Source organism: Haliotis rubra, unplaced genomic scaffold (genome assembly GCF_003918875.1).
Source record: "Haliotis rubra isolate DU_JTF1 unplaced genomic scaffold, ASM391887v1 Scf289, whole genome shotgun sequence".
NCBI lineage: Eukaryota > Metazoa > Mollusca > Gastropoda > Lepetellida > Haliotidae > Haliotis > Haliotis rubra.
Window position 1 is genome coordinate 1,213,891 of NW_025766956.1, and position 22,731 is coordinate 1,236,621.

The 22,731-nt window shown below is 38.6% G+C and overlaps 1 protein-coding gene across 1 annotated transcript in view; it reads right to left on the reverse strand.

The window, feature by feature from the left end:
- Positions 1-22,731, reverse strand: part of LOC124281749 — a 48,963-nt gene that overhangs the window by 15,567 nt on the left and 10,665 nt on the right. The window contains exons 7-10 of the mRNA XM_046717724.1: positions 10,165-10,458; positions 8,960-9,079; positions 7,717-7,998; positions 1,659-1,952 (exon numbers count right to left, since the gene is read on the reverse strand). Coding sequence (XP_046573680.1) covers positions 1,659-1,952; positions 7,717-7,998; positions 8,960-9,079; positions 10,165-10,458 — 990 coding nt within the window. The remainder of the gene's footprint in view (positions 1-1,658; positions 1,953-7,716; positions 7,999-8,959; positions 9,080-10,164; positions 10,459-22,731) is intronic.

Genomic DNA, 22,731 nt, shown 5'->3' on the forward strand with positions numbered 1-22,731 from the left:
GGCTGATGCTGTTTAAAGATTTGTATAAAGAAAACAATATCTCATATGAGATGCAGAAGAATACCTCTGTATTATTAAATGTGTATTCTGAAATAGAAGTTCCTTTTTTATGTAACCTGCATGAAATTGCTAAAGAATTGAAATACATACACGTGCTAAACGTTTAAACAGACTGACATAGGTGGACAATGGCATAATGATTGATAAATAATCAACTTGTACTTGCTATCTTATAATATTCTAAAATATAAGCTGGACTATTTACGATGTAAATATGTTTCAATTTCCAAAGTTGTTATTGGCGTCAATAAACGTAGATCAAAATTTGCTTGACGAAAATGGCTCTCTCACACGACACAGACCAGTGTCCGTATATTATCATAATGTTTGTTCTTAAAAGAGAGTTTCTGTTTTGCACATAACACACATGAAATCACTAAGGCATTGATATATACTATGTGCCAAAAGTTTGAAAAGTCATATGAGGTGAACGACGGGTGAATGATTATTAAGTGTTATTTGTATCCGGTCCTGACAACGTTTGACTGGCCGGAGAAGAAACAGAAAGTTATTCCTCTCTTGGGGAAAGAGTTAACATTTCTCAAATTAGAAAACCAAATAATATGGATTCATATACATTGATGAGTTTAAGAAAACATCCCATACACACTGCTATTTATTCCCTTATTTCTTTTAATTATTTATGCATTTTGAAAATTCAGTTTTTATTTATGTGAACATTCCAAATATCAGTTGTTTATCAGCAAATTGTTGAATGTAAATAAAGCTATCATGACTTTGGGTTTTACCATTGTGCAATTGTATAAAATACCTGATTTGGTATGTGTGTTGCATGAAACACAACCTCTTTTCTGTAGGAGCGGGTAAGGGGCTAGGACAACAGATTCAGTTTCATGGAAACCAGGTTATAAGCTGGGAGCTAGGTTGGAAACAACAATAAACTAAGCACAAGCAGGAGCCTCCATGAACGAGTGGGCAAAGTCCCGACATGGATACTATCCAGATACTGGTGCAAAATGTAGTTTCAGTTTTAATGGAAACTAGGTTACAACTTGAAAACTAGGTTGAAACCTACAACTAACTAAAACATGGAAACCAGGTTGAAACCTACAACAAACTAAAACATGGAAACCAGGTTGAAACCTACAATAAACGGAAACATGGAAACCAGGTTGAAACCTACAATAAACGAAAAAACGGAAGCCAGGTTGAAACCTACAATAAACGAAAACACGGAAACCAGGTTGAAACCTACAATAAACGAAAACACGGAAAACAGCTGGATCCAGCTTGGAGGAGTGGGTAATGAATCGCACTGGAAACCAGCCGGAAATGGTGCAAAATTCAGTTTCAGTTTTCATGGAAACCACAATGAAACAATAGGAAACTACATGGAAACCAACTGGAAATGGTGGTTTCCATGTCGTTTCTTCTCAGTTTCAGTGTTCAGGAAACCAACTTTTTTTTGTAGTGGTATATGATGCTTTTACAACACGGACAATTATACTATATTAGTATGCCATGTACACAAACTATTCGGGTCAGTTATAGTTCAATAACATACGGTTCAACATCTATGTACAGTTCTATTTACATCATTCACAGATTCTAAATGTTGAGGGTTTTACAGTACTCACGAGTTGACACAGCTCGTATCACAGCGGTATAGGGTACACTCTGGAGGTTCCCACTCTGTGTTAGTATGTTCAGGTTGTACGATACAGCTGCGACAACACCAGTGAAGACGACAGAGATTAGACCCTGTCCAGTGTTGACAGGTTGACGTTGTTGGATGTATGTATCTCCATCCAGTCCTCTGAGCGTCACAATGTACATGGTGGCATCCCCTGCAGCCTTCACGAAGACAATGGTAATGTTGGGAGCGGTCAAGTTGGTTTGGGTCATGTCCAGGCCCGTGACAGAAGCCGGCGCTGAAATGGTGGTACCAATGTGATATCATTGTGGCAGTATTCTTGCGATAACATTTATCTCATCAGTAGCTTTATGGTACATAACAGACGAAAAATGCATGTCCCAAACAGATCAAGATGTATGTGGATCTTGATATAACGATACAATATGTTCTATGATCAGTTAATCATGCTTTATATCACGCACGTATCACAAACACTTCAGAACAATCTTTCCGTAACCCATACTCTCTACTCTCCACCACGAGTTTAACACCCAGCCGCTCACTACAGGTCTATATAATCCATATGTTTACCGATCAGCGCGTAAAATCCCGTCCGCCTGTTGGAGACCCCAACATTCACAACAAGTGACAAGTGACGAAACGATTAATTTCAGTAAATTATATTTCCTTGATATGTGCATTCATCATGTGACCGCCATCGGTGCAACTCAAATGCAGACAGGATTGTGACGTGACATGCAAGCGACGTTAAATAAAAACGTATTACATGACATTCGTACAAAACGGCTATCAGATGATAATATATTTTACACGACTTTAACGAGTAAAGCATTGTTTTCGGTATAGCTGTTTCAGGGTCCCCACATACTCATATTACAGGTCCATCTAGAAATGATTTCAGTAGTCCATGGATGTGATACAAGGTTATATTTAGTTTTAAAGGAATAAATTTCCATTAAAAATACATAGTCATGCCGGTAAGACACCAGGCTCATGATAAAATTGTATCAACATACATTTTGATTGTCCTGATTTTCGTTATAAAAACAAACTGGCACGTATGCTCATGTTTTGTCCTACTTAGACGTAAACATGCTCCCGTTCAAATGCACAAACACAATTATCTGGTCCTCATTATAAAATATTCAATCTAAGTACTTAGAACAGGTGGGTGTATTTTTCGCAATGTGTTTTGGCATGGCGTAAAATATGAAAGTAAGCAGTCCTCAGCTTGGGCATATTCCTTATATCAATTAACGAGAGAAGTAATATTTCCAACTTCCATACCGGTACCCGGTCACGGTGTTCGCTGATATATATTTTTTCTCCCTCATGAAGAATAAACGAATGTCTTTATTTCCTCCAGATAAGTCCTCAAAATATGTTTATGTAATTTCATAATTAAGTAACAAAATACTCATCAGACACTCACGCACGTATAGGTACTTATGATAACATTTTCCCAAGTATATACAGGCTATACACTGTGAGAGATATTGGTAAAATTATTACCACATGCTATGAACAATATCCTTTAGTTTATACGGATACTTTGAGAATTCTGCAATCCCATGTTATTTCATCAATATCGTGGTTATCGGCCCCAGGAAAGAATGCAAGCATGTCATGCTAGTCCATTATCTCTATTCTAATATACATTTCAACATCAAAATTACCCATTCGAACTGAAAAGAATATATCTCTCTCTGAAAGTACATATTAGTTCACTGTTGAGGATGACATGGTGATGGTAAACATTAAAGTACTGTCGGAAATAGAAACAAACCTGTTTTTAGGCTATTACTCTGTATCCCTAAAATTTATACAACTGCAAATAGCATATGTCGAAAAAACCCACTTCGGCCTAACTTGGCATTCAGTGGGATGCGTAATAGGATATCCAGAAAAGCATGTTTACTCGTAAAATCGGGCAAATAGCTGCTGAAAACAGCAGATCAGACTATAGGTGGCAATTAGGTCGCTCAGCCAGGTATGACGACGGACCGTCGACTCACCTGGCATGCTGCCGACAGGCACAAGGGGTCATCTCAAAGATATTTTGTGCTTTTTCATGTGTGTTGACTATGTCTCATCTATTGATTAACATCTTACGTGTCTTTCTTTCATAAAGTTTATGTTGAGATATGTAAAAACAGTATGATACCTGATAACCATAGAAACCCATCGTATTAAATGTCTCAAAATTATATAGGTGGCATGACCACCCGATCGCGAAGATCGACAGGACTGGATATTAATTGTAAATTTTTATGACATGCCGTGTACTTCCCCAGTATAATTGCCCTAAAGGATTATCTTATCTTAGCTGATATCTCTATCCTCCAGCCCGACCCCAACGATCGTCTGCGACACCCGTCCAGGTTTTGCTTTTGAGACGAACCCTCCTATCTGTTTCTTGCTATATAGTGACAGTGAGGCTCCATGGTAGCTACATCCTTAATAGTTTCAGCATGAAAGTTATTACTTTTACGCCAGCTATCGTTTATAATGAAGCTACGTCTAATTTCAAACTGGCCATTTAAAAAGTGTCCTTTGTAATACAATATCGTCGCACATTAATTTGCATAAAGCCATGGTCTGTTCCAAATAAATCGTTTTGGACTGTAGTAGACCGAACTTAGTTTAACAGCTATTTAACATTTGCACATATCAACTACATAAATTGTAGAGATAAATGAGAAAATACAGTTTTTATCTATTTCCGACAGTACTTTAGCAAAGGTATTACATTTTGTACATTCTTTTGTTAATTTGCTCCCGGATCCAATCCTTATTACATACTGCAATTCTTCTCTCAATTCTGGATATAACATTGCCATGCTGTATAACACATGAGGTGTAAGTGCTGTATGGATTTTAAAATACAGAGACAGGTCAGCTCTGCAAAATATGTTTCCATTCTTCTTCCTGGTGGGTACATATTTCATTTACAAAATCTTTCTCCTTTCATCCTGTGCAGATGTAGTGACATACACGACAAAGCAGCTTATATTCCTTAGCTGTTGATAGCAGCATTCCAGATAAACTCTTTAAGTTATTGTTATTAGAAAAACAGAGTGAGTGAGTTTATTTTTGACCCCGCACTCAGCACAATTCAAGCTATATGGCGGCGGTCTGTAAATAATCGAGTCTGGACCAGACAATCCAGTGATCAACAGCATGAGCATCAATCTGCGAAATTGGAACCGATGACATGTGTCAACCAAGTCAGCGAGCCTCACTACCCGATCAAGTTAGTCGCCTCTTACGACAAGTATGGGTTACTGAAGATTCATTCTAACCCGGACCTTCACGGGTCGGAAAAACAGAGTGACGCAAACACAGAAAATAGCTTAAAATATTGGGGCACATTAGATGTTACAGAGACGCCTATTATTGTCTTGCATTGACGTTATATGTAATATGTAGAGAATCTCCCCCAAGTGTCTTCTGATATCAAATATATACTGAGTCAAAAAAGAAACTTCACATTCTTTCTTCAGGGCACTATAAAAGAACAAGAGATGGTAAGATGGTTAAATTGTTATTATTTCATTGCTGAGATCTGTGTGATGTACTCGATACACTGACAGTGCCATAATCAGTTCCATTAGGCTACACCGCCGTTCCAAAACATGGGTATTCAGAATGTCAAGTCACAAGAATAAAAATGACAAATTTCTCAGTTCAATATCGTGTATGGCCGCCCCGCGCATTCACCACTGCCAAACGACGTCTCCTCATCGACTGCCTGATGCTTGTGAACACGTGGTTGGGGATTCTGCGCCATTGCTCTTGCAAGGCAGCGCCAAGTTCCTGCAAATTCTGAGGTTGGTTTCTAAGACCACGAAGCCTTCTCCCAAGTGCATCCCAAACGTGCTCTATTGGATTAAGGTCAGGGGACCTCGATGGCCAGTCCATGACGTTGATTCCAGCGTTTTGAAGGAAATTTCGTGTCAACATCGCTTTATGCGGCCGAGCATTATCATGCTGGAACTGTAGACCTGGGCCATGAGCCGCCATGAAAGGAACGAGTTCAGGGGTGAGCACCTGGTGCTGTGAGGTTTCCACGGATGACCAGAAGTCGGGAACGGTTGTTCCCACAGAAAGCACCCCACACCATGCAACTTCCGCCCCCGAATCTGTCGACTTCCTGTACACAATATTGGGCATACCGTTCACGACGTCGTCTCCAGACTCTATGCCTGCCGTCCGCGAATCTGAGGGTAAACCTGGATTCATCGCTAAAGACGACTCGATTCCGGTCTCTCTGGGTCCATCGGAGGTGACGTTGGGCCCACAGCAGACGTTGACGTTGATGAAACGGCGTCAATATTGGCCCACGATATGGACGTCGAGAATTGAGATTGGCAGCCCGCAACCGATTTCGAATGGTTTGTGAGGACAGTCGACCTCTAAACATCTCAGCCCTGGTTCGTGTAGCCGGCAGAAACCTGTCACGTAGGTGACGTAGGACGATTTGACGGTCTTCTGCTCGTGACGTCACACGTGGACGACCCGACCTTGGGCGATCAGAAGTGGTGCCAGTTTGTTGTAGACGACCTCGCAAGTCATACACAGTACGACGGCTGCATCCCATTGTTCTTGCGACGTCAATAACTGATCTTCCCGCTTGCAACATGCCAACGGCACGTTCACGTTGCACATTAATATTTGACAATCGTGACATTTCAAGTACCGTTAGAACTGTGGTTTAAAAATGTTTTTTCAATTCATGAGGCCAATGCAAACACGTGCATATGAAGAAAACTTCGATTCGAAGATCACGTGATCGACTGCACGTGTAAAACCTGATTTGACACTAACATCATTTGCACGACGAATGGATGGGTTTGAGTGGGTTTTGCTAACGTTTTTCTAGAGTCGAAAGAAAGGTATCCCATTTCGGATACATAGATGTATCATCAGAGAAAAATTATTCATTATTTTTCGAATTTCATTTTGTGAAGTTTCTTTTTGACTCAGTATATATCAGCACGAGTTCATTAAAGGTATAAATATCCGAGGCTTGTCGAGGATACTTTTACTTTAATCAACAAGTGTTGATATATTTGATATCAGAAGACACGAGGGTGAGATTTTATTTATCTCCCAAAATCATTCTTCATCAGTAATCAGTAAAAGCATGAATTTATCTGAACACAAAACTGCCAATAGGCGTCTTGAGCAGTGATCTCAGAGAGGTCATAGCATTGTGACGTCATCAGCTTTATGACATGATAGCATTGTGGTGACATCAACTTCGTAACGTCATAGCATTGTCAGCTATGTTCTTAGTGATGTCAAATCATTGTGAGGCCATTAACTGATGTAATAGCAGTATGACAATTCACTTGTTGCTATATCTACAATGTAGTTATCGCTTGATCTCACACAAGCGAATCTACTGTGGGAGCCAGTTTTGGATGATAGATTCGGGGTTACATTTATATCTTTGCACACAGTCAACAGGTCAGTTGGCACAAGGTAAATTAAATATACCCTATATCTTTTTATGTACCTATAGTTTCCTTTTTCCTTTCAGTAATTTACATTTGGTATCTTTCCCACTTTGTGAGAAGAAAATCCGTCATGTGGTTAAGATCGGGCTGAGATATGTTTTGTATCAGTCAAAGCTTATATACACGCTTTGTAATTGTAATGCCTTCCTCGTAAAGACACTTTCATACTTGTGCCAGATTCACGCCACAACATGCAGTGGGCTTTTTGAAATGACTCCAAATAAGAACAATAGGATTGTGTTTTGAGATCATTGCTTGACAGTTAATGTGGTACTTTCAATTTGTTGTTTGCTTCACATACATACATACATACATACATACATACATACATACATACATACATACATACATACATACATACATACATACATACATACATACATACATACATACATACATACATACATACATACATACATACATACATACATACATACATACATACATACATAATTAACGTCATCGTTGTCAACCACTGCAATTGAACAGAAAAACTTCTAAGTGCCCTGTACATACTTGTTTGCTTTGGTGATGCAGATAGAGCATCAGTCATCTCATTTCGTCCTTGCAGGTAGGTAATATTTGTCTTCACGTTCACAGTGTATACTCTCCCCGGTATCAGACCTGTGATGGGCTTGGTCCTGCTGTCTTTGTCGACACTGATTGGAGTAATGTCCCCTGGTATAACCGCCACCTCGTACCCGGTAACGACGGCGTTAGAAGGAGCTGTCCATGTTGCTGTCATGGTGGTTGTGCTTTGTGCGACTGCCGTCACAGTGGTAGGACGAAGTTGGTTGACTGAATTGATATGAACAGGAACGGAACCCATCAATACAGGAAAATATCTTTCATGAACAGGAACTTGATGGATTTCATCACTGTAGATTCAGTAGGGAAGACCGTCAGACAAGCATGCATGTTTTCAGAATTATCACACGTAGTTATGAAGGTGGGAGATTTCATACATGATAGACCATATTTAATATAAAGTATACCATTCTCATCAGCATCGGTAACAATCCTTTGACCCATTTCCTACAGATAATATATACTTGTGTAATTGAGACAATCAAACAAATTGTGTAGCTGTGACAATTAAGCAAAATAAGTTAGTGACGTTTTACAAATATATCTAATTTTGGATATGTCTCTGATATCATGGGATTTCCACAACAAAAAGTCGCCATTACGCAATTCGGTCATTGTGAGGGTTTAAATTTATTCAAACGACATTAGTATTTCAGACTGACGGTTCGTCTGGAGTCGTGGTTATCACTTTGCGTGGTTTTCATATCATTTACTTTCAGATGTTCAGACGGAGGTCAGTTGAACAGGGTACATCCATATATAACTAGTTCATGTTCATGTACGTACAGATAATTGCAATGTAGGTTGATGTAAGTACTGACTGACATTGCTTGCTGTTCGACTAAGAGAAAAACTTCCGATTATGTGCAATAAAATGACATCACCGGCTGACATCCACATTTTGGCGCCATGACGCTAAAGGTTTTGAAGAATAAACATGAACAATAATAACTTATCCACAGGTCAACATGACCACAGGTACACCACCCCATGACACTGGAATGATCGTGGACAATGCATGTATCTTAACTAGCTGCATATTGCCGGTGCATTATACATGTATACTCTTATAAGATTCGGTCAGGATACCACTCTGAGGAATTAGAAATGAGCCAGTCACAATCCAAACTTCACGTGGAAGGTAAGATAGACATCCATATTAACCACTTACTGCTGACACAGGTTGTAGTTCGGTAGAATCTCGGATCACAGCGACATGTACCGTTGTGACAGTTGGCATTGGCATCGTAACACAAATTAGGTTGTGTGCAGGGTTCGTTGTAGCCAATCCCTAAAAGCAATGATTACGGTTCAAGTATACAGAGATAGCCCATAATATGTCGCACGTGTGATAACATGAAAGAGAAGATAATCTGGTTTTTGTGAACATTCGTTCAACATGTGATATTGGTGAATGTATATATCTGAGTATCAATATTTCTGGAAGACAAAGGACTCAAGATGTTTGTGAAACCAATACGTAGTCTGTCTAAATATTGAAAAATCAGTTCTTAAGGTTTATAAGTACCCACATATATGTACACATTCAAACCTACATCCGATTTATTGTCTATTAATACTTGATTTATCCCACGTGTTTGTTGCATATAAAGGTTTTCTAACAACATGACATTATACCATGGCTGAAGTTGACACAATATCCAGATGTAGTATAGGCAGCTAATAGTTTGAGCATATACTCAAGTTGATGTCCATAATTTCCTTATTGTGTCTTGAACCACACTACCGTGTTTGTTCAGGCGAATTACAGTCCGTTTGGCTCAAAAGCGGACCAGTAAATTGAAATCTAACTCGAAAACTAATAAACACATAATACTCAATGAAACACTGATCATAATAACATAATAACATCAGACCAACTGGTTTTTTGCAGAATTTATGCCCTAAAAATAAAAAAGTTGTTCAACAAACTATCATTAAAATATTGACACAGCTCACTTTGTGTAACGAGGGAGGAGTGCAAAGAGAGGAACAGCCAGGTGTTAGGGCATATAATCTGCAAAAAAACTTAAAAGAGACATTTCAAATGATATACTCTGTTTTAACAGAGTAATGCTGCATGTTCCATTAAGACTGGAATGACTTTTCACAAATTGATTGTCATAAGCAATATTCCGGAAATCATAAAGGTTTTATATTGAGTTTTAACTATAAATGACTCACCACTGTCAAGTTCCGAATACGAGACGTGAGTCAAACCATTCCGTCTGAGTTCACTGCCAACGTACGAGATTTCATTTACAGGTTTTGAGTTTTTCTGGTATGGGATAGAGCACATTCAAGTCTTGAAGTAATAAACATAATATGGAATCATGTTGTGACAATAATGACTGGGGAAAGGTGTAACGTAGGTACTTGTTGTAAATGTCTTTGGATCCGAGGTAATCGTCTGACTCCTGCCGTGATTTGTGATGGTGTGTCTAACTGTGATAGTGTATGCTGTTCCTGGAGACAGGGGCTGGATGTTGTAGCTCTTCTGGGTTATCCCAGCAGATGTTGAAGATCCTGAAGATCCTGGAGATCCTGGAGACCACGTTACTGTATAGCTGGATGTGTACCCTCCAGTGGCATCGATATTGGTCCAGCTGATGTAAATATTACCTGTTCCTGCAGATGGTGTATCTGTGATGTCTGGTTTTAGTGGGCTAGCTGAAAATATACATGTTCACATCAACAGCAGAAATCCAAATACTATCATTGCCGACATTCACTTAAAGCGTCAACAGTGGTATGTATGATAAATGCATGCTCAGTCTCCTGATATATCGGTCCTGTCACATCTATTACTCCAGCGACATCGGTATTGGTTCAGCTGATGGCAATATTACCTGTGCCTATAGTCGGTGTACCTGTGATGACTGGTTTTAGAACGCTTGCTGAAAGTATGCATATTAACATTGATAAGGGAAAGCGAACACTTAACATCGGGGATAATTATCATCTGCAAGATTATTGACTATAAAGGATTATATATGTATGTCTTAGGATAGTGACGAAAAAACCCCAAAAACATATTTATGAACATCAGTATTCATGAATTTTCTGAATTTTAGAAAAGAGGCAAGCTATTTTATTGACGAAGGCTTCTTTATTAGGTTATAATGCGACGTTTGGTACAAATCATCATACCGTTGTCAGGCAAAAGTAAAGTGCTTCAGCACAGCACAAACCTATATACATCCAATAAGGATTTACAAAGACAACGTAAGGGTATGCATGGATGGGATAAACAGCAACAACAACAATGGGTATTTGTGATTAAATATAGTAAAAACTGGAAGAATCAAACAACGTCAACCAGACCAGGATGTAACAGAGCTAAGACCTGGTTCGGACGTCAGTGTAAGATCTGTAGGGGACGGTATAATCAGGCAAAAACTATTTTGAACAAAAACAAAGTTTACAAATCAAAACGCATCTTGAAAACTACGGAAGCGTAGTAGGGCCACGGTGAAAAATTTTTGGTCTCACTATCTCATACGTAGGACTTAATATCTCCCACGTAGGGCATAATATCTCCTACGTAGTACTTAATATCTCCTACGTAGGACTTAGTATCTCCTACGTAGGACATACAATCTCTTTAATATCTCCTACATAGAAGATGATTATTATGTATTAATATTTGTGTATATACACAACTAATGTTCCATGAGGTGAAAGGGAAATTGAAAAGAATCCTGCAGTTGTGTTGATGGGTCACACGTAATTATTAAATCGAGCAACCACGTCATGATGATAATAAATTTTTCCATTTTGTTAATATTACTTTTATGTCTACTTAGAGGCTAGTAATCGTTAATCGGGGTACTGAGTGGCGCTTATCGTTTGACATGATCGAGAGAGAGAGAGAGAGAGAGAGAGAGAGAGAGAGAGAGAGAGAGAGAGAGAGAGAGAGAGAGAGAGAGAGAGAGAGAGAGAGAGAGAGAGAGAGAGAGAGAGAGAGAGAGAGAGAGAGAGAGAGGGATGATATAAATCAACTCTGGTAATAGCACATTCTCCGCAAGTTGTTGTTGTCTTCAGATGGAGTTAGGTTGGATCGGATACAACGCTTATTGTTGGCGATTTGTTTTTCGTGATTGTTTACAGGTTGACTTGACTGGGTGGAGAAGTGTTGAGTGCGGCGTAAAACAGTACGAAATTCAAAAAGGCAAAGAATTGTCATTGTAGTTATTTGTAAACCGCTGTAACACAAAAGACATATATTGGCCAATGTTCATTATCTTATCTCACACATAAATGTCGTTTTCTGATTGGCTGAGCCAGACAATGTACCCCACTTACAAGAGAGTAACAATTTCTATGTTACCCGCTGGAAATGCAGGACTGTGGGAATTCGTTTGGTACTTCGTGTTTGTAGTGTTTGGGCTGTTGCCTAACTCCAGTACTCTTTATTATGATCCAATACCCGTGCTTCAAACAGTTCAAAGTTAACATTGAAGTGTTCGGTAAGATAAATACGTTGTTCATTGCTGATGGGTTGGCCCATTTGTTTATTTTTCCTTCGGGCTCAGGGAACATAAACAAACATAGAGGGTACATCAACCCATGTGCCCCTCGTGACCAGTGAACAACGTATAATGTAACTCGCATTAAAAATGTCGCATAGCCTATCGAAAGGATCCAAGCACAGGTTACTGGGGTCTAGTTCTAAGACAGAATCCCCATCATGTGTAATGCCACAAACTCGACAAGCTGTAATATTTATTCACAAGAAGATGGTAACGTTGTCTTTTATCTTGGAGGAAGGTCAGGGAAAATATTGCTGACAAACAATTTCTGTGTCGACTTAGCTACCACACTCGACCGGCTTCTGAATCATGGGAATAACCATGCATAGATTGCCACCGATAGTCTAACACAGATCTGTGCACGCAGATTATGACCTATGTGCAACGACCTCTGAAATATTCAAACCATAACAGTAAAGTGTAACAAAGTGCAACACATAACAGTGAACTACTGACTGCAATGCGTAATAGTTAAGCATACTGTGCGCAAGGCAGTAAAATATTATACAGTCGGTCCAACACATGACAATAATGTGCAACAATTAGTTCAACACATGACAGTAATGTGCAGCAATTAGTACAACTCTAATAGTGAATGAAACACAGGACTGTATACTCTAACTGTGGTTGAAACAGCGAAATGGGATTGTGTCTGGGGATATAAGTCGACCATTTCAAATGAATGTATATTAATACATATTGCTCATCTCCTACGTAGGAGATATTGTATGTCCTACGTAGGAGATACTAAGTCCTACGTAAGAGATATTAAGTATTACGTAGGAGATAGTATGTCCTACGTCGGGGATACTATGTCCTACGTAGGACTTAACTCCTACGTAGGAGATACTAAGTCCTACGTAGGAGATACTAAGTTCTAAGTCTTAGGTAGGAGATACTAAGTCTTACGTCGGAAATACTAAGTCCTACGTAGGAGATACTAAGTCCTACGTTGGAAATACTAAGTCCTACGTAGGAGATACTAAGTCCTTCGTAAGAGATAATGAGACTAAATCATTTTCCACCGTGGCCCAACTACGCTTCCGTAAAAAACAGTAGCAAAAAATAAAAAGTCCATCGAACATTTTATAAAAGACGCCGTTTTAACATGCAAATGATATTGCATAAAAGCGATTCACGCTCATTTTGGAAAATGTTACGTGAGAAAGATATTGACGCAGATTTGCACCTTATCAATAATGCTTTTGAATATATATAGAAATTAAATGCTGAAAAGGCAAATCATATCGATCGATGATCCCTTTGATCTTAGCACTAATTTTGACATAAATGATTGTAATGACATTCTGAACATTGATTTACGTGAACATGAAATTGTACGTGCCATACGACTGCTAAGAAATAGTAAGGCATGCGACCGGGAAAACACTATTGATGAATACATGTATATTAAATCTTCTGTGCCAGCTTTTTAACCTTTTTATGTTAGAGTATGAATCTAATATTTGATACTGGGATTTTTCCCAAACAATGATTGAATGGTATTAACCGCCCTGTCTACAAAGGAAAAGGAAATACAGATGACCCTTGACATTTCCAACCCAGAAGTATTATAAGTTACTGTGGAAAATTATTCACTTCAGTTCTCAACGAAAGATTAAACGAATTTGTTGAAGTAATAATATTTTATCAGAATCACGAGCTGGTTGTAGGCACGGCTACTCCACGAATGACAATATTTTTAGCCTTTATGCTATTATTGATTCACTTAAAAAGAGAAACCTAAAATGTATTGTGGTTTTACTGATTTTCAGAATTCAAAGCTTTTGACAATGTTTGGCGCATAAATTTATGGAAAAAATTCTCAGCACAAAGTACTGATGGCAACTCAATCGAACTATAGTTGACATGCGCGAAACATCAATACAAGTTTTGGCAGTACAAAATGAGATACGAGTGAACAGATGCTATTAAATGGCTCGTCGAACATGTCAATTATTATAAATATTTTGGTATTCTAAACAATAATTCTTTAAAAACCTCTATTAAAGAATCTGCCAATCAGTCAATGTATTTCGTGCTACTTATAAGTCGAATCTTTAATCTGTCAATAAAATATCAGTTATATCCCTTTGATGCAATGGCTATTCTGATATATGGCTTGGGTTTTGAAAACTAGAACTATAAGGCTACTGAATCTGTTCATGTTAACTTTTACGCAAATAACTCCCCGAAAAGAGAAGCACGCCATTATGCATGCTATATGGAGAACTTGGAATGGTACTGCTTATTAACTCTATCAAATGTCGTATGGTATGATTTAGGGATAAACTCCTCTATGGTAAAGGACTAATTTATAAAGCTGTTAAGAATTTTGTCATCCTGTGTATGAATTCCTGTATATTTGTACCTCTTATGCCGATTATCCCGGCCTGAGCATACTAAAAGTGCTGTTCTTTGAACATGTACATGCCTTTGGTCCTAAAACGTGATCACCTGCACCTACATTGGAATGAAAGCACACAGACATTTCTATAACGGAAAACGCATCAAAATATCATATAGAAAGAACCCAATATGCCACGACTCATCAGGTTTAGACTCGATTATTTACAGACCGCCGCAATATGGCTGAAATATTGCTGAGTGCGTCGTAAAACTAAACTCACTCACTCATCAGGAACGTGAGCATTTCAAGGGTTGTCTAAATGCTGTACAATCAGATACAGCAGGTGCACGAATAGAACAGAACAGAACCTTTATTACTTTCCGGGGACTATACTGTACATATAATGTACAGTATATAGAGGATACTAAACGACCTTCCGTGTAATACTTCTGCAAATCTTTCACGAGTTAAATAAAAATGGTATTTCACAGAAGCGAGTTTAGTATTCTGTCTATTACTCTCCAACATAAATTGATAGGAACTACCTACAGTGTGAGGACTCTCAGCTTTCCGCAGGTCAAGCAGGGTTTAATACCATTGTGACAGAGGTATTAGTATTCTGACGTCATAACTGTAAACCATTAGTACGTCATACCTATAGCGGTATTACACTACTGTAATATTGCCGTAAAAATATTACACAGCAGTATCTTCCACGGGCGAGTAATAAACAATATTATTAAACAAATGTACATGCTGGTAGGACATTTTGCTATATTAATGTACATACTAAAACACTGTGTAAAAGGTAGAGGGAGAACAAAGTTTGCTTAGCCTTCTCAGTACATATTTGTTCTTACTCTTAAATAACGGTTTAACACTTTTGGCTGAACATGAATGTATGATGACAACAGTTTATTTTGCTATATTCGCTAAAGTATCCACAACACAAAAGTGCATTCATCACCAACACAGTTATTCTGGGATTGATAAAATGTTTTTTTGATTAGGGGTATAATATTCCACCTGCCTAGTTGGGTAATCTGTGTCCGAATTTTGGATACCAATAGGTTCAAGAAGCAAACTAAAATACTCTTCCAACTAGGATTTCAGGATTCTGTATGTGGTGGCTTTGCAAGAGTTTTATATTTCAGATGACCATGCTGGATAAATTGATCTTTAAGTGTTTGAAACACCATTTTCTTCAAAGTATGAACTGGGACTGCCAAATGTACATAAGACCTGCTTTTATATAAGGATAGATTCTACTGTTACAGTAGCAATCTACTTACTCAAGCTTTCTGCCAGGTAATGATTCTTGAAAACCAATTTATAAAGCAAGTATGAAAGTGGAGATGTCTTTCCTGAGAACATTCCAGCCCATAATTGTGCAATACGTGTGTACGCAGCCTGCAGAGTCTCCGTGTAATCTGGAGCCAGGAATGTTAACATCATGGAATTGAATTAATTTTGTTTCTACCAAACATAATATGTCACAGTAAGTGATTTCAGTTTTAAAAACAGGGTTATGTAGCTTGCCCTACAGTCCACATACATTAAGAAAGAAAATATGTAACAGATCATTTGGTATGGAGACATTATCAATACGTGTAGTTGTTGTTGTCACCTTAATAAGCCCTCCATGAACTTCCTAACTTCCAAATTCAGATCCAGTGTTCGGGGATGTGAAAGTCCTCTGTTTTTAACAATGATGTTTTATTGCTTATGGTTGTGTTTTAATCTGTGACGTGTTCTCAGAACATCCTCCTCATAATAGTACTCAATGCTACCATTATTAAAGTTGACAAGTTAATTGTTCAAACACAGTTTGTCAAACTTTGATAAGCATTTCGTAATTTACTTCTAGCTTCCATCATATATAGATAGTCCTTTTATCTGTGTTGGACATACTGGGCATACTGCTCATCCACACCGCAGTATGTACCCTTCAGCACCTTGATAGCATATACGTATCTCACAAATCTCTCTCCTTAGGGTAGTGAAACTTGGCCACAATGGGGCGGGGTTTACCCTATCTCACATGTCCCCCATCCTATGTGTCACGGAGACTTGTGTTTGTGAGGCTGACAGATTTGCAGCGTAATAGTTTTGGTGGGTTTTTTTGTACCAAGAATCTCAATTGATAGTCGTCCAGGGGAATCTTACTGCCAAACAGTATCGATCGGGACAAATTGTTGATAACATTTTGAACAGGGAAGAGTAGCGCGATAGCACATGAATCAACCTTCCATGACCTTGGGCACACAATGGCGTCGACTTATGGTCAGAGTGTTCCGACAGGTTTTCATGTCCATGAGGAGACGTTTTGGTGCCGTGACGGTCGCTCAAGGAGGCCATACTAGTTATGAAAGAAATGTGACAGTTATGGCCCTGACAAAGTGGTTCGTGGATTTCATCATGTTTGATGAGGCGTTTTCACCTAGTGCTTGTGCTATTACTGCAGTGATGTCTGACATTTGATGGCGTTTGCCTGGAAAGGCAGGGGTTTCAGATGGATGTACAAATCGCCGTCACGTTGGTGACGGAAATGCCGATGAAAACCAATAACAGAAACGTTTACACTTTTATAATGTTTTGCTTTACTTTTAGTATTGTTTGTTTTTACTGAGGATCTTAGCTGTGCGCAAATGAACATTTTATAAAGAGTTGAACATTTCATAAAGAGTTTTCTAAACGCTATCATTTGTATGTGAAGAACATACCTTTGTTTTATCTCATCACCAAGATGTCAAAATAGTTACCAAAAACATCCGACATCAAACTTCCTAAGGAAGTTCCTTATATTAGAATATGAGAAGCCCCGTCGTCTATCGGTTTCGCTTTTAACGCTGATGAAAGTGTTTATTGTGCTATGACAAAACCTATTAAGCAAATCCACAACCATGAGTACAGTAACACCATTATTTCCCCATCTTCCTCCCGTCTTCTTTAACGGAACTTGGTGACGACATGAAATCCATGTGCAGACCAAGGTCAAAGTCAAATCACGGTATGCGCAGTGTGTGTAATAACATGGTTGGTGCCCATATGGTTATGGTTGAGTGGAATCCAGCCTGGTGGGCTCAATGGACCATGCCACAAAGTAATTGAAACAATTGACCATGGCCTCTCTGATGATCGAAGCCGCGATAGGCCTCTTCCCAGCATCTGCGCCTGTGCAGTTTCCATCTTGGCTGGGTGGAGTCCGTGCTGTGACAATGAATTGGCCATCAGGCACGACCGGACGATGCATTCGAGTCCTGAATTTGGGTAGTCGAGGAGATCAACAAAATCAGTCGGCCATCCTAAAAGCAGTGATTCGTGTCGGGAACGCACGGCCAACAGTCTATTGCGGCCACCGGGCTGAATCCCTACAGTTGGATGAACTGTTCCGTAACGCGACACTAAACCCATTTGTCCCCTCTTTGGCCTCTGGGCTGGAGGTAAGGTAGTGGGACGTGTGTGTGCGTGCGTGCGTGCGTGTGTGTGTGTGTGTTCTATGTTTCTTTGTGTGCATGTTCTGCTGCTGGTAGATAGATTCTTCTGATATGGAGTCACATTTCTGTGAATCAAAGCTTAATTATATTCCTGCTTCTTCTTAATTAGTTGCTCAGAGTGACAGATGTCATCGGGATGGAGTCAGATTGGAAACGTATCTTAGTCTTCGGTCGGAAACTCCTTAAATAATGTCGGTGTGTATCTCATTGGCCTTATTAGCGGCCTGCTTCTTTCTAGCTTTCTTCCAAGTATCAGATAAGTTTTCACTTAAACCAGGGGAAAGGGCCCTGAGAGCACCTATGTCAGACTGAGGATAACACATTTCCCAACTTTGCAATTTGCAAGAATGAGTGTTGATTTCTAGTGATTATATATTTCACACGCACTCTCTGTTGGCAGCTGGTGACGATGGTATGGGAGATACCTTTCTGTCTCATGGCTGTTAACCTCTGACTAGTAACGTGACGAGATTCAAGACCAAATCAGCCGTACATGAGATACTAAAAGTGTCCACTGACAACCACATAACTATAATGATTTTAACAAAATAAGTAAATAGTGAGTGAGTTAAGATTTAAAAATAAGTAAATAAAAAAGGACAACCCCAAAAACAATTGGGACAACAGATGTATCTCACCCAGGATGCGTTGGCTGGTCGAACCCATTAAACATTTGCAAAAGATTATGAACATACCCCAAACTGCAACCTTTTGAATTAACAAGATTGTCAGATGGACTGTTTTCCTGGCTGCGGAGACTCTTTCTTGCCACGTTTCAAGTATAAAATGCTGCAACAGACGTTCCCCTGCCTGTGTGGCTGGAACGGGATTACTGTTACTATTGAGAATATAATTTCAAGTACTGATTGGCACGTCAGATCTCAGAATTGTGCATTGCTGTCAACAGCTGATTCCAGTGAAAAATACTTTGCAGTCATCATTGGTCACGTGACACCACTGACATCGTCGTTTGGCTCGGATGACTGCGTGGCTTTGACGAATCCGGACAGTCTGGTCCAATATTCGACCTGGTATTGCTGATGTTGTGGATGTTGCAGTGGTCATCCTTTGGCGTACTTGTAAGTAACGGCTCTGGAGTTTTCAGCCATTTTGTTAATATCGAGTGATACAGTTTTGTGATGGTGTTTGGGAACACATTTAACGCCCTTGATATGATCAATTGAAATCCCTGCACTGTTGGAATTTATGATGCACCTGCATAAGCCGCACAGAATATGATCTTACAGTTTGCATGTGAAAGCATTTAGGCCAATTTTCAGGTCTGCGTTTTTTGAGACAGTGGCGACTGGAGTCCCCACAAACATCAGGTTTACAATTACCTTACATACTGAGGGTATCTCTCTTATTATGCAACTGGCGGCCACCTTTGACTAGTCTGTGTCACAACGAGGTCACAAAATGGAGCTATCATGGACGTGTTAACAAAAGAACGCATCTTGTTTACGGTGAGCCGTTACACTGTTTGAGTCAAACTTAGCAGTTGTTTTTGGAAGGTTCATTGACGCATGTGTTTATGATCGTTATCGAATAGCATCTTATACCATGCAACCGTGTAAAAGTAAGTTTCTGTTGCAACTATACATATGAGCATTAATTAAGCACCACCTGTTTCCAAGGCTGATTTTAAAAAATGTTGGTCCAAACAGACGATAATACACGAGCATACTGGATTGCATGTGTGAAATACGTGCTTAACACATATCTTAAGAGCTATATGGGTCGCATGATCATGTGCTGCGAATGCGCCAAGCACATTCGGATATATACTTTACTGCACAAGAGTTTTCTGAACTGATCTAGAGAACGACAGTACTACACCTATGCAGGGGGAACATAATGGAAAGTTACTGGTATTCTGATACTGTGATGTCCAGCGTTGTGCTGGCTACATCAAATCCGTAACTTGTGGCCATGAATCATTATTTGAGAGCTGCCTGACCATCACATTGGTTTGAGTAGTCTTGGTGACCGGCAATGGTGATATTTACGTTTTTTGTGTATTGCTCTTAAATTGCAGATGAAATGTTACCGACTTATATTTCTGTTTTGTTTTTGTTTTAATCAGAGTAAAATATGTTACACATGCCATTTTATTAAGCGGAATTAGGTTTAAAAATCGTATACAACACCATGCAGTGTTTTCGTAATTAGTACAGTGCATATCAAATAATGTAAGTGGTACTTGGTGGCATGGTTTCAGAGACTGACAAACGTTTATGGACGGTAGAGTTTAAGAATGACATGGCGTGACAAAGAGGTTATAACGCGTGTCTTTTTGGTGATTATACATACCATGGATTAGAAGTAAACATGTACATTTCCTTGCAGTTTGTGACAACTTCTTGTTCTGAAATAGGCTCACAAGATTATGTGAGATTATCAAGGTCATCACTGATGCAGATTAAATAGAAATGGGAGCACACATGTTAAACTTAACTCCTACCGGTCCTATCTAAACACTAATTGTTAGGTAGAGTGGCTCAAATCTGATTCGGTTACAATAATTTCGTACATGGTAATCCCTGTTTGATGGTTGCCTGAACAATAATGGAAAATCTTAATGACATTTTAGATGGTGTAGTTTGTTAAATCCTGAAAATAAAATAGTACTATTTACTTTTTGAAAATCATACTGAAGAGACTAAATTGGTTTGAAACCGTACAGAAAGGTTGCGTGATCAGAAAGGGAATATGTGGTATAAATATTTTCATTTCATAACTCATCCCATTTGATAGCTGAAAAGTTGTTAGAAGTCGAAATACAGATTATCTTTGAGTAAAAAATCAAGGTTGACCCTTTAGCTTGTTATTGCATGTTATTGTATCGTTACCATATATAGTGTGACCTAGAGGTTCAGAAAACAGTGCTACTTTGTTTTATAAAAAGACTGTCTAAGACATAGATACAATGGAAATTTACCCTGAGAGTTTCTTAAGGTTAATTGTAGCTCCTAACTTAAGTTACATTTGAACTTTAAATCATTTTCTTCTAAATATACCTTAATTACGTGTGGACACCAGGTAACATACACATGTGGTGTTAATGACATAGTACACTATTGGTGAAACTCTCATAGATAGATCTGAGCTGGGCAAGACGGCTAGACTGTTTGATGTCAGTTTCACAAATTGTGGTTTAGTATTATAACATTTTTAAATGGCGTAATGGTAAGAAAAGAGGCACAATAGGTCAACTATCTACATGTACAATCGTGTATTTCGTAACTGGAAATAGTATGCGTACTTATATTGTCATAAGCCTTCTGGATGCGTTGGCGTTCATTGTTTACAAAATAAACACGAGGACAAAGGGTGTGTCTGAGCGTATTATATTCACTTTTATTAAATGAACGTAAAATCAAGTTTAGATCTCTGACAACAGCTGAATCAAATTTACCATATGTATTTGTCTATTATATTTTATTCTAATCCTTTAAATGTAAGAGCAGACACTAAAATTCAACCTGGATAACATTTTGATATTCGTAAACTATCATTTGAAAAAATACACTAGATGTCTTAAAAACACGAAAGTGCTTCGGTTAAGAAATATCATTTTAAATGGAACCTTGGAATGTTGTCATTTTTATCAATGCGTGTCTTTTGCTTTTGATTGAGTATATATAACTGGAATTACACAGCGATTATTTGATTCCAAATTTCCAAATCCTGTTTATCAACATTAGTTTGAATCAAATCACTACGGGATAATACCAGCTGTCGGCTTTATACCCACTTGAGGGAACGAACATTAACGACCTGAGGGCTGCCGCTTCATTCTCCAGTGAATACTTCACCATTTTGGCAGCTTAATTGAATTTACAACAGTGTCAAGGAAGAGCAAATACTGATCAACAAAAATCGTGAATGATAACGTCCAATGATTTATCAAACAGACAAATATTATCAAACATTTTGTGTTTTTCCATCACAACTGTATATACATTATTTTAAGAAGATTAGGTACACAATGCCATTTAGAAAGTGGTCAAATGTAACATATGTCATATTTGGGATTGCACTTTCTTAGAAAAGCACAGATTCTAGTACTTTTGTTGGGTTGAGTCCCATCCGGGATTCGAACCAACACTCTCAGAGTCAGGCACCTAATCGCCAGCACACAAAGACAGACGCCTAGACCGCTAGAAAGTGCCATCCCAAATATGACATATGTTAACTTAAAGCTTAACATAATAAGGAATCCAAAAGCGACAACACCGACGTTCTAGTGACATGTTTCGACGGTGAAAATTGTTGTTGAAATGGTACACTCAAAACCGGTAAACATACTTCTATATAAACGCCTAGGGATTTAACGAAAATATGATATGGACCTGAGATGTGAGTATACTTTCACAAGTTTCATTGACGCAGAAATTCAGTTTTACGGAACAGAAATAATTATCTAAGCTATAAATATTCTAACTTTCATCTATTTCATTGTCTCATTTTCATGAACTTTTCAAAACCAATAATATCAATGATTTAGCGGCTGTTTCTATATCCAAGATTTACATGGCAAAAGGGAAATGTGTATTTTCAG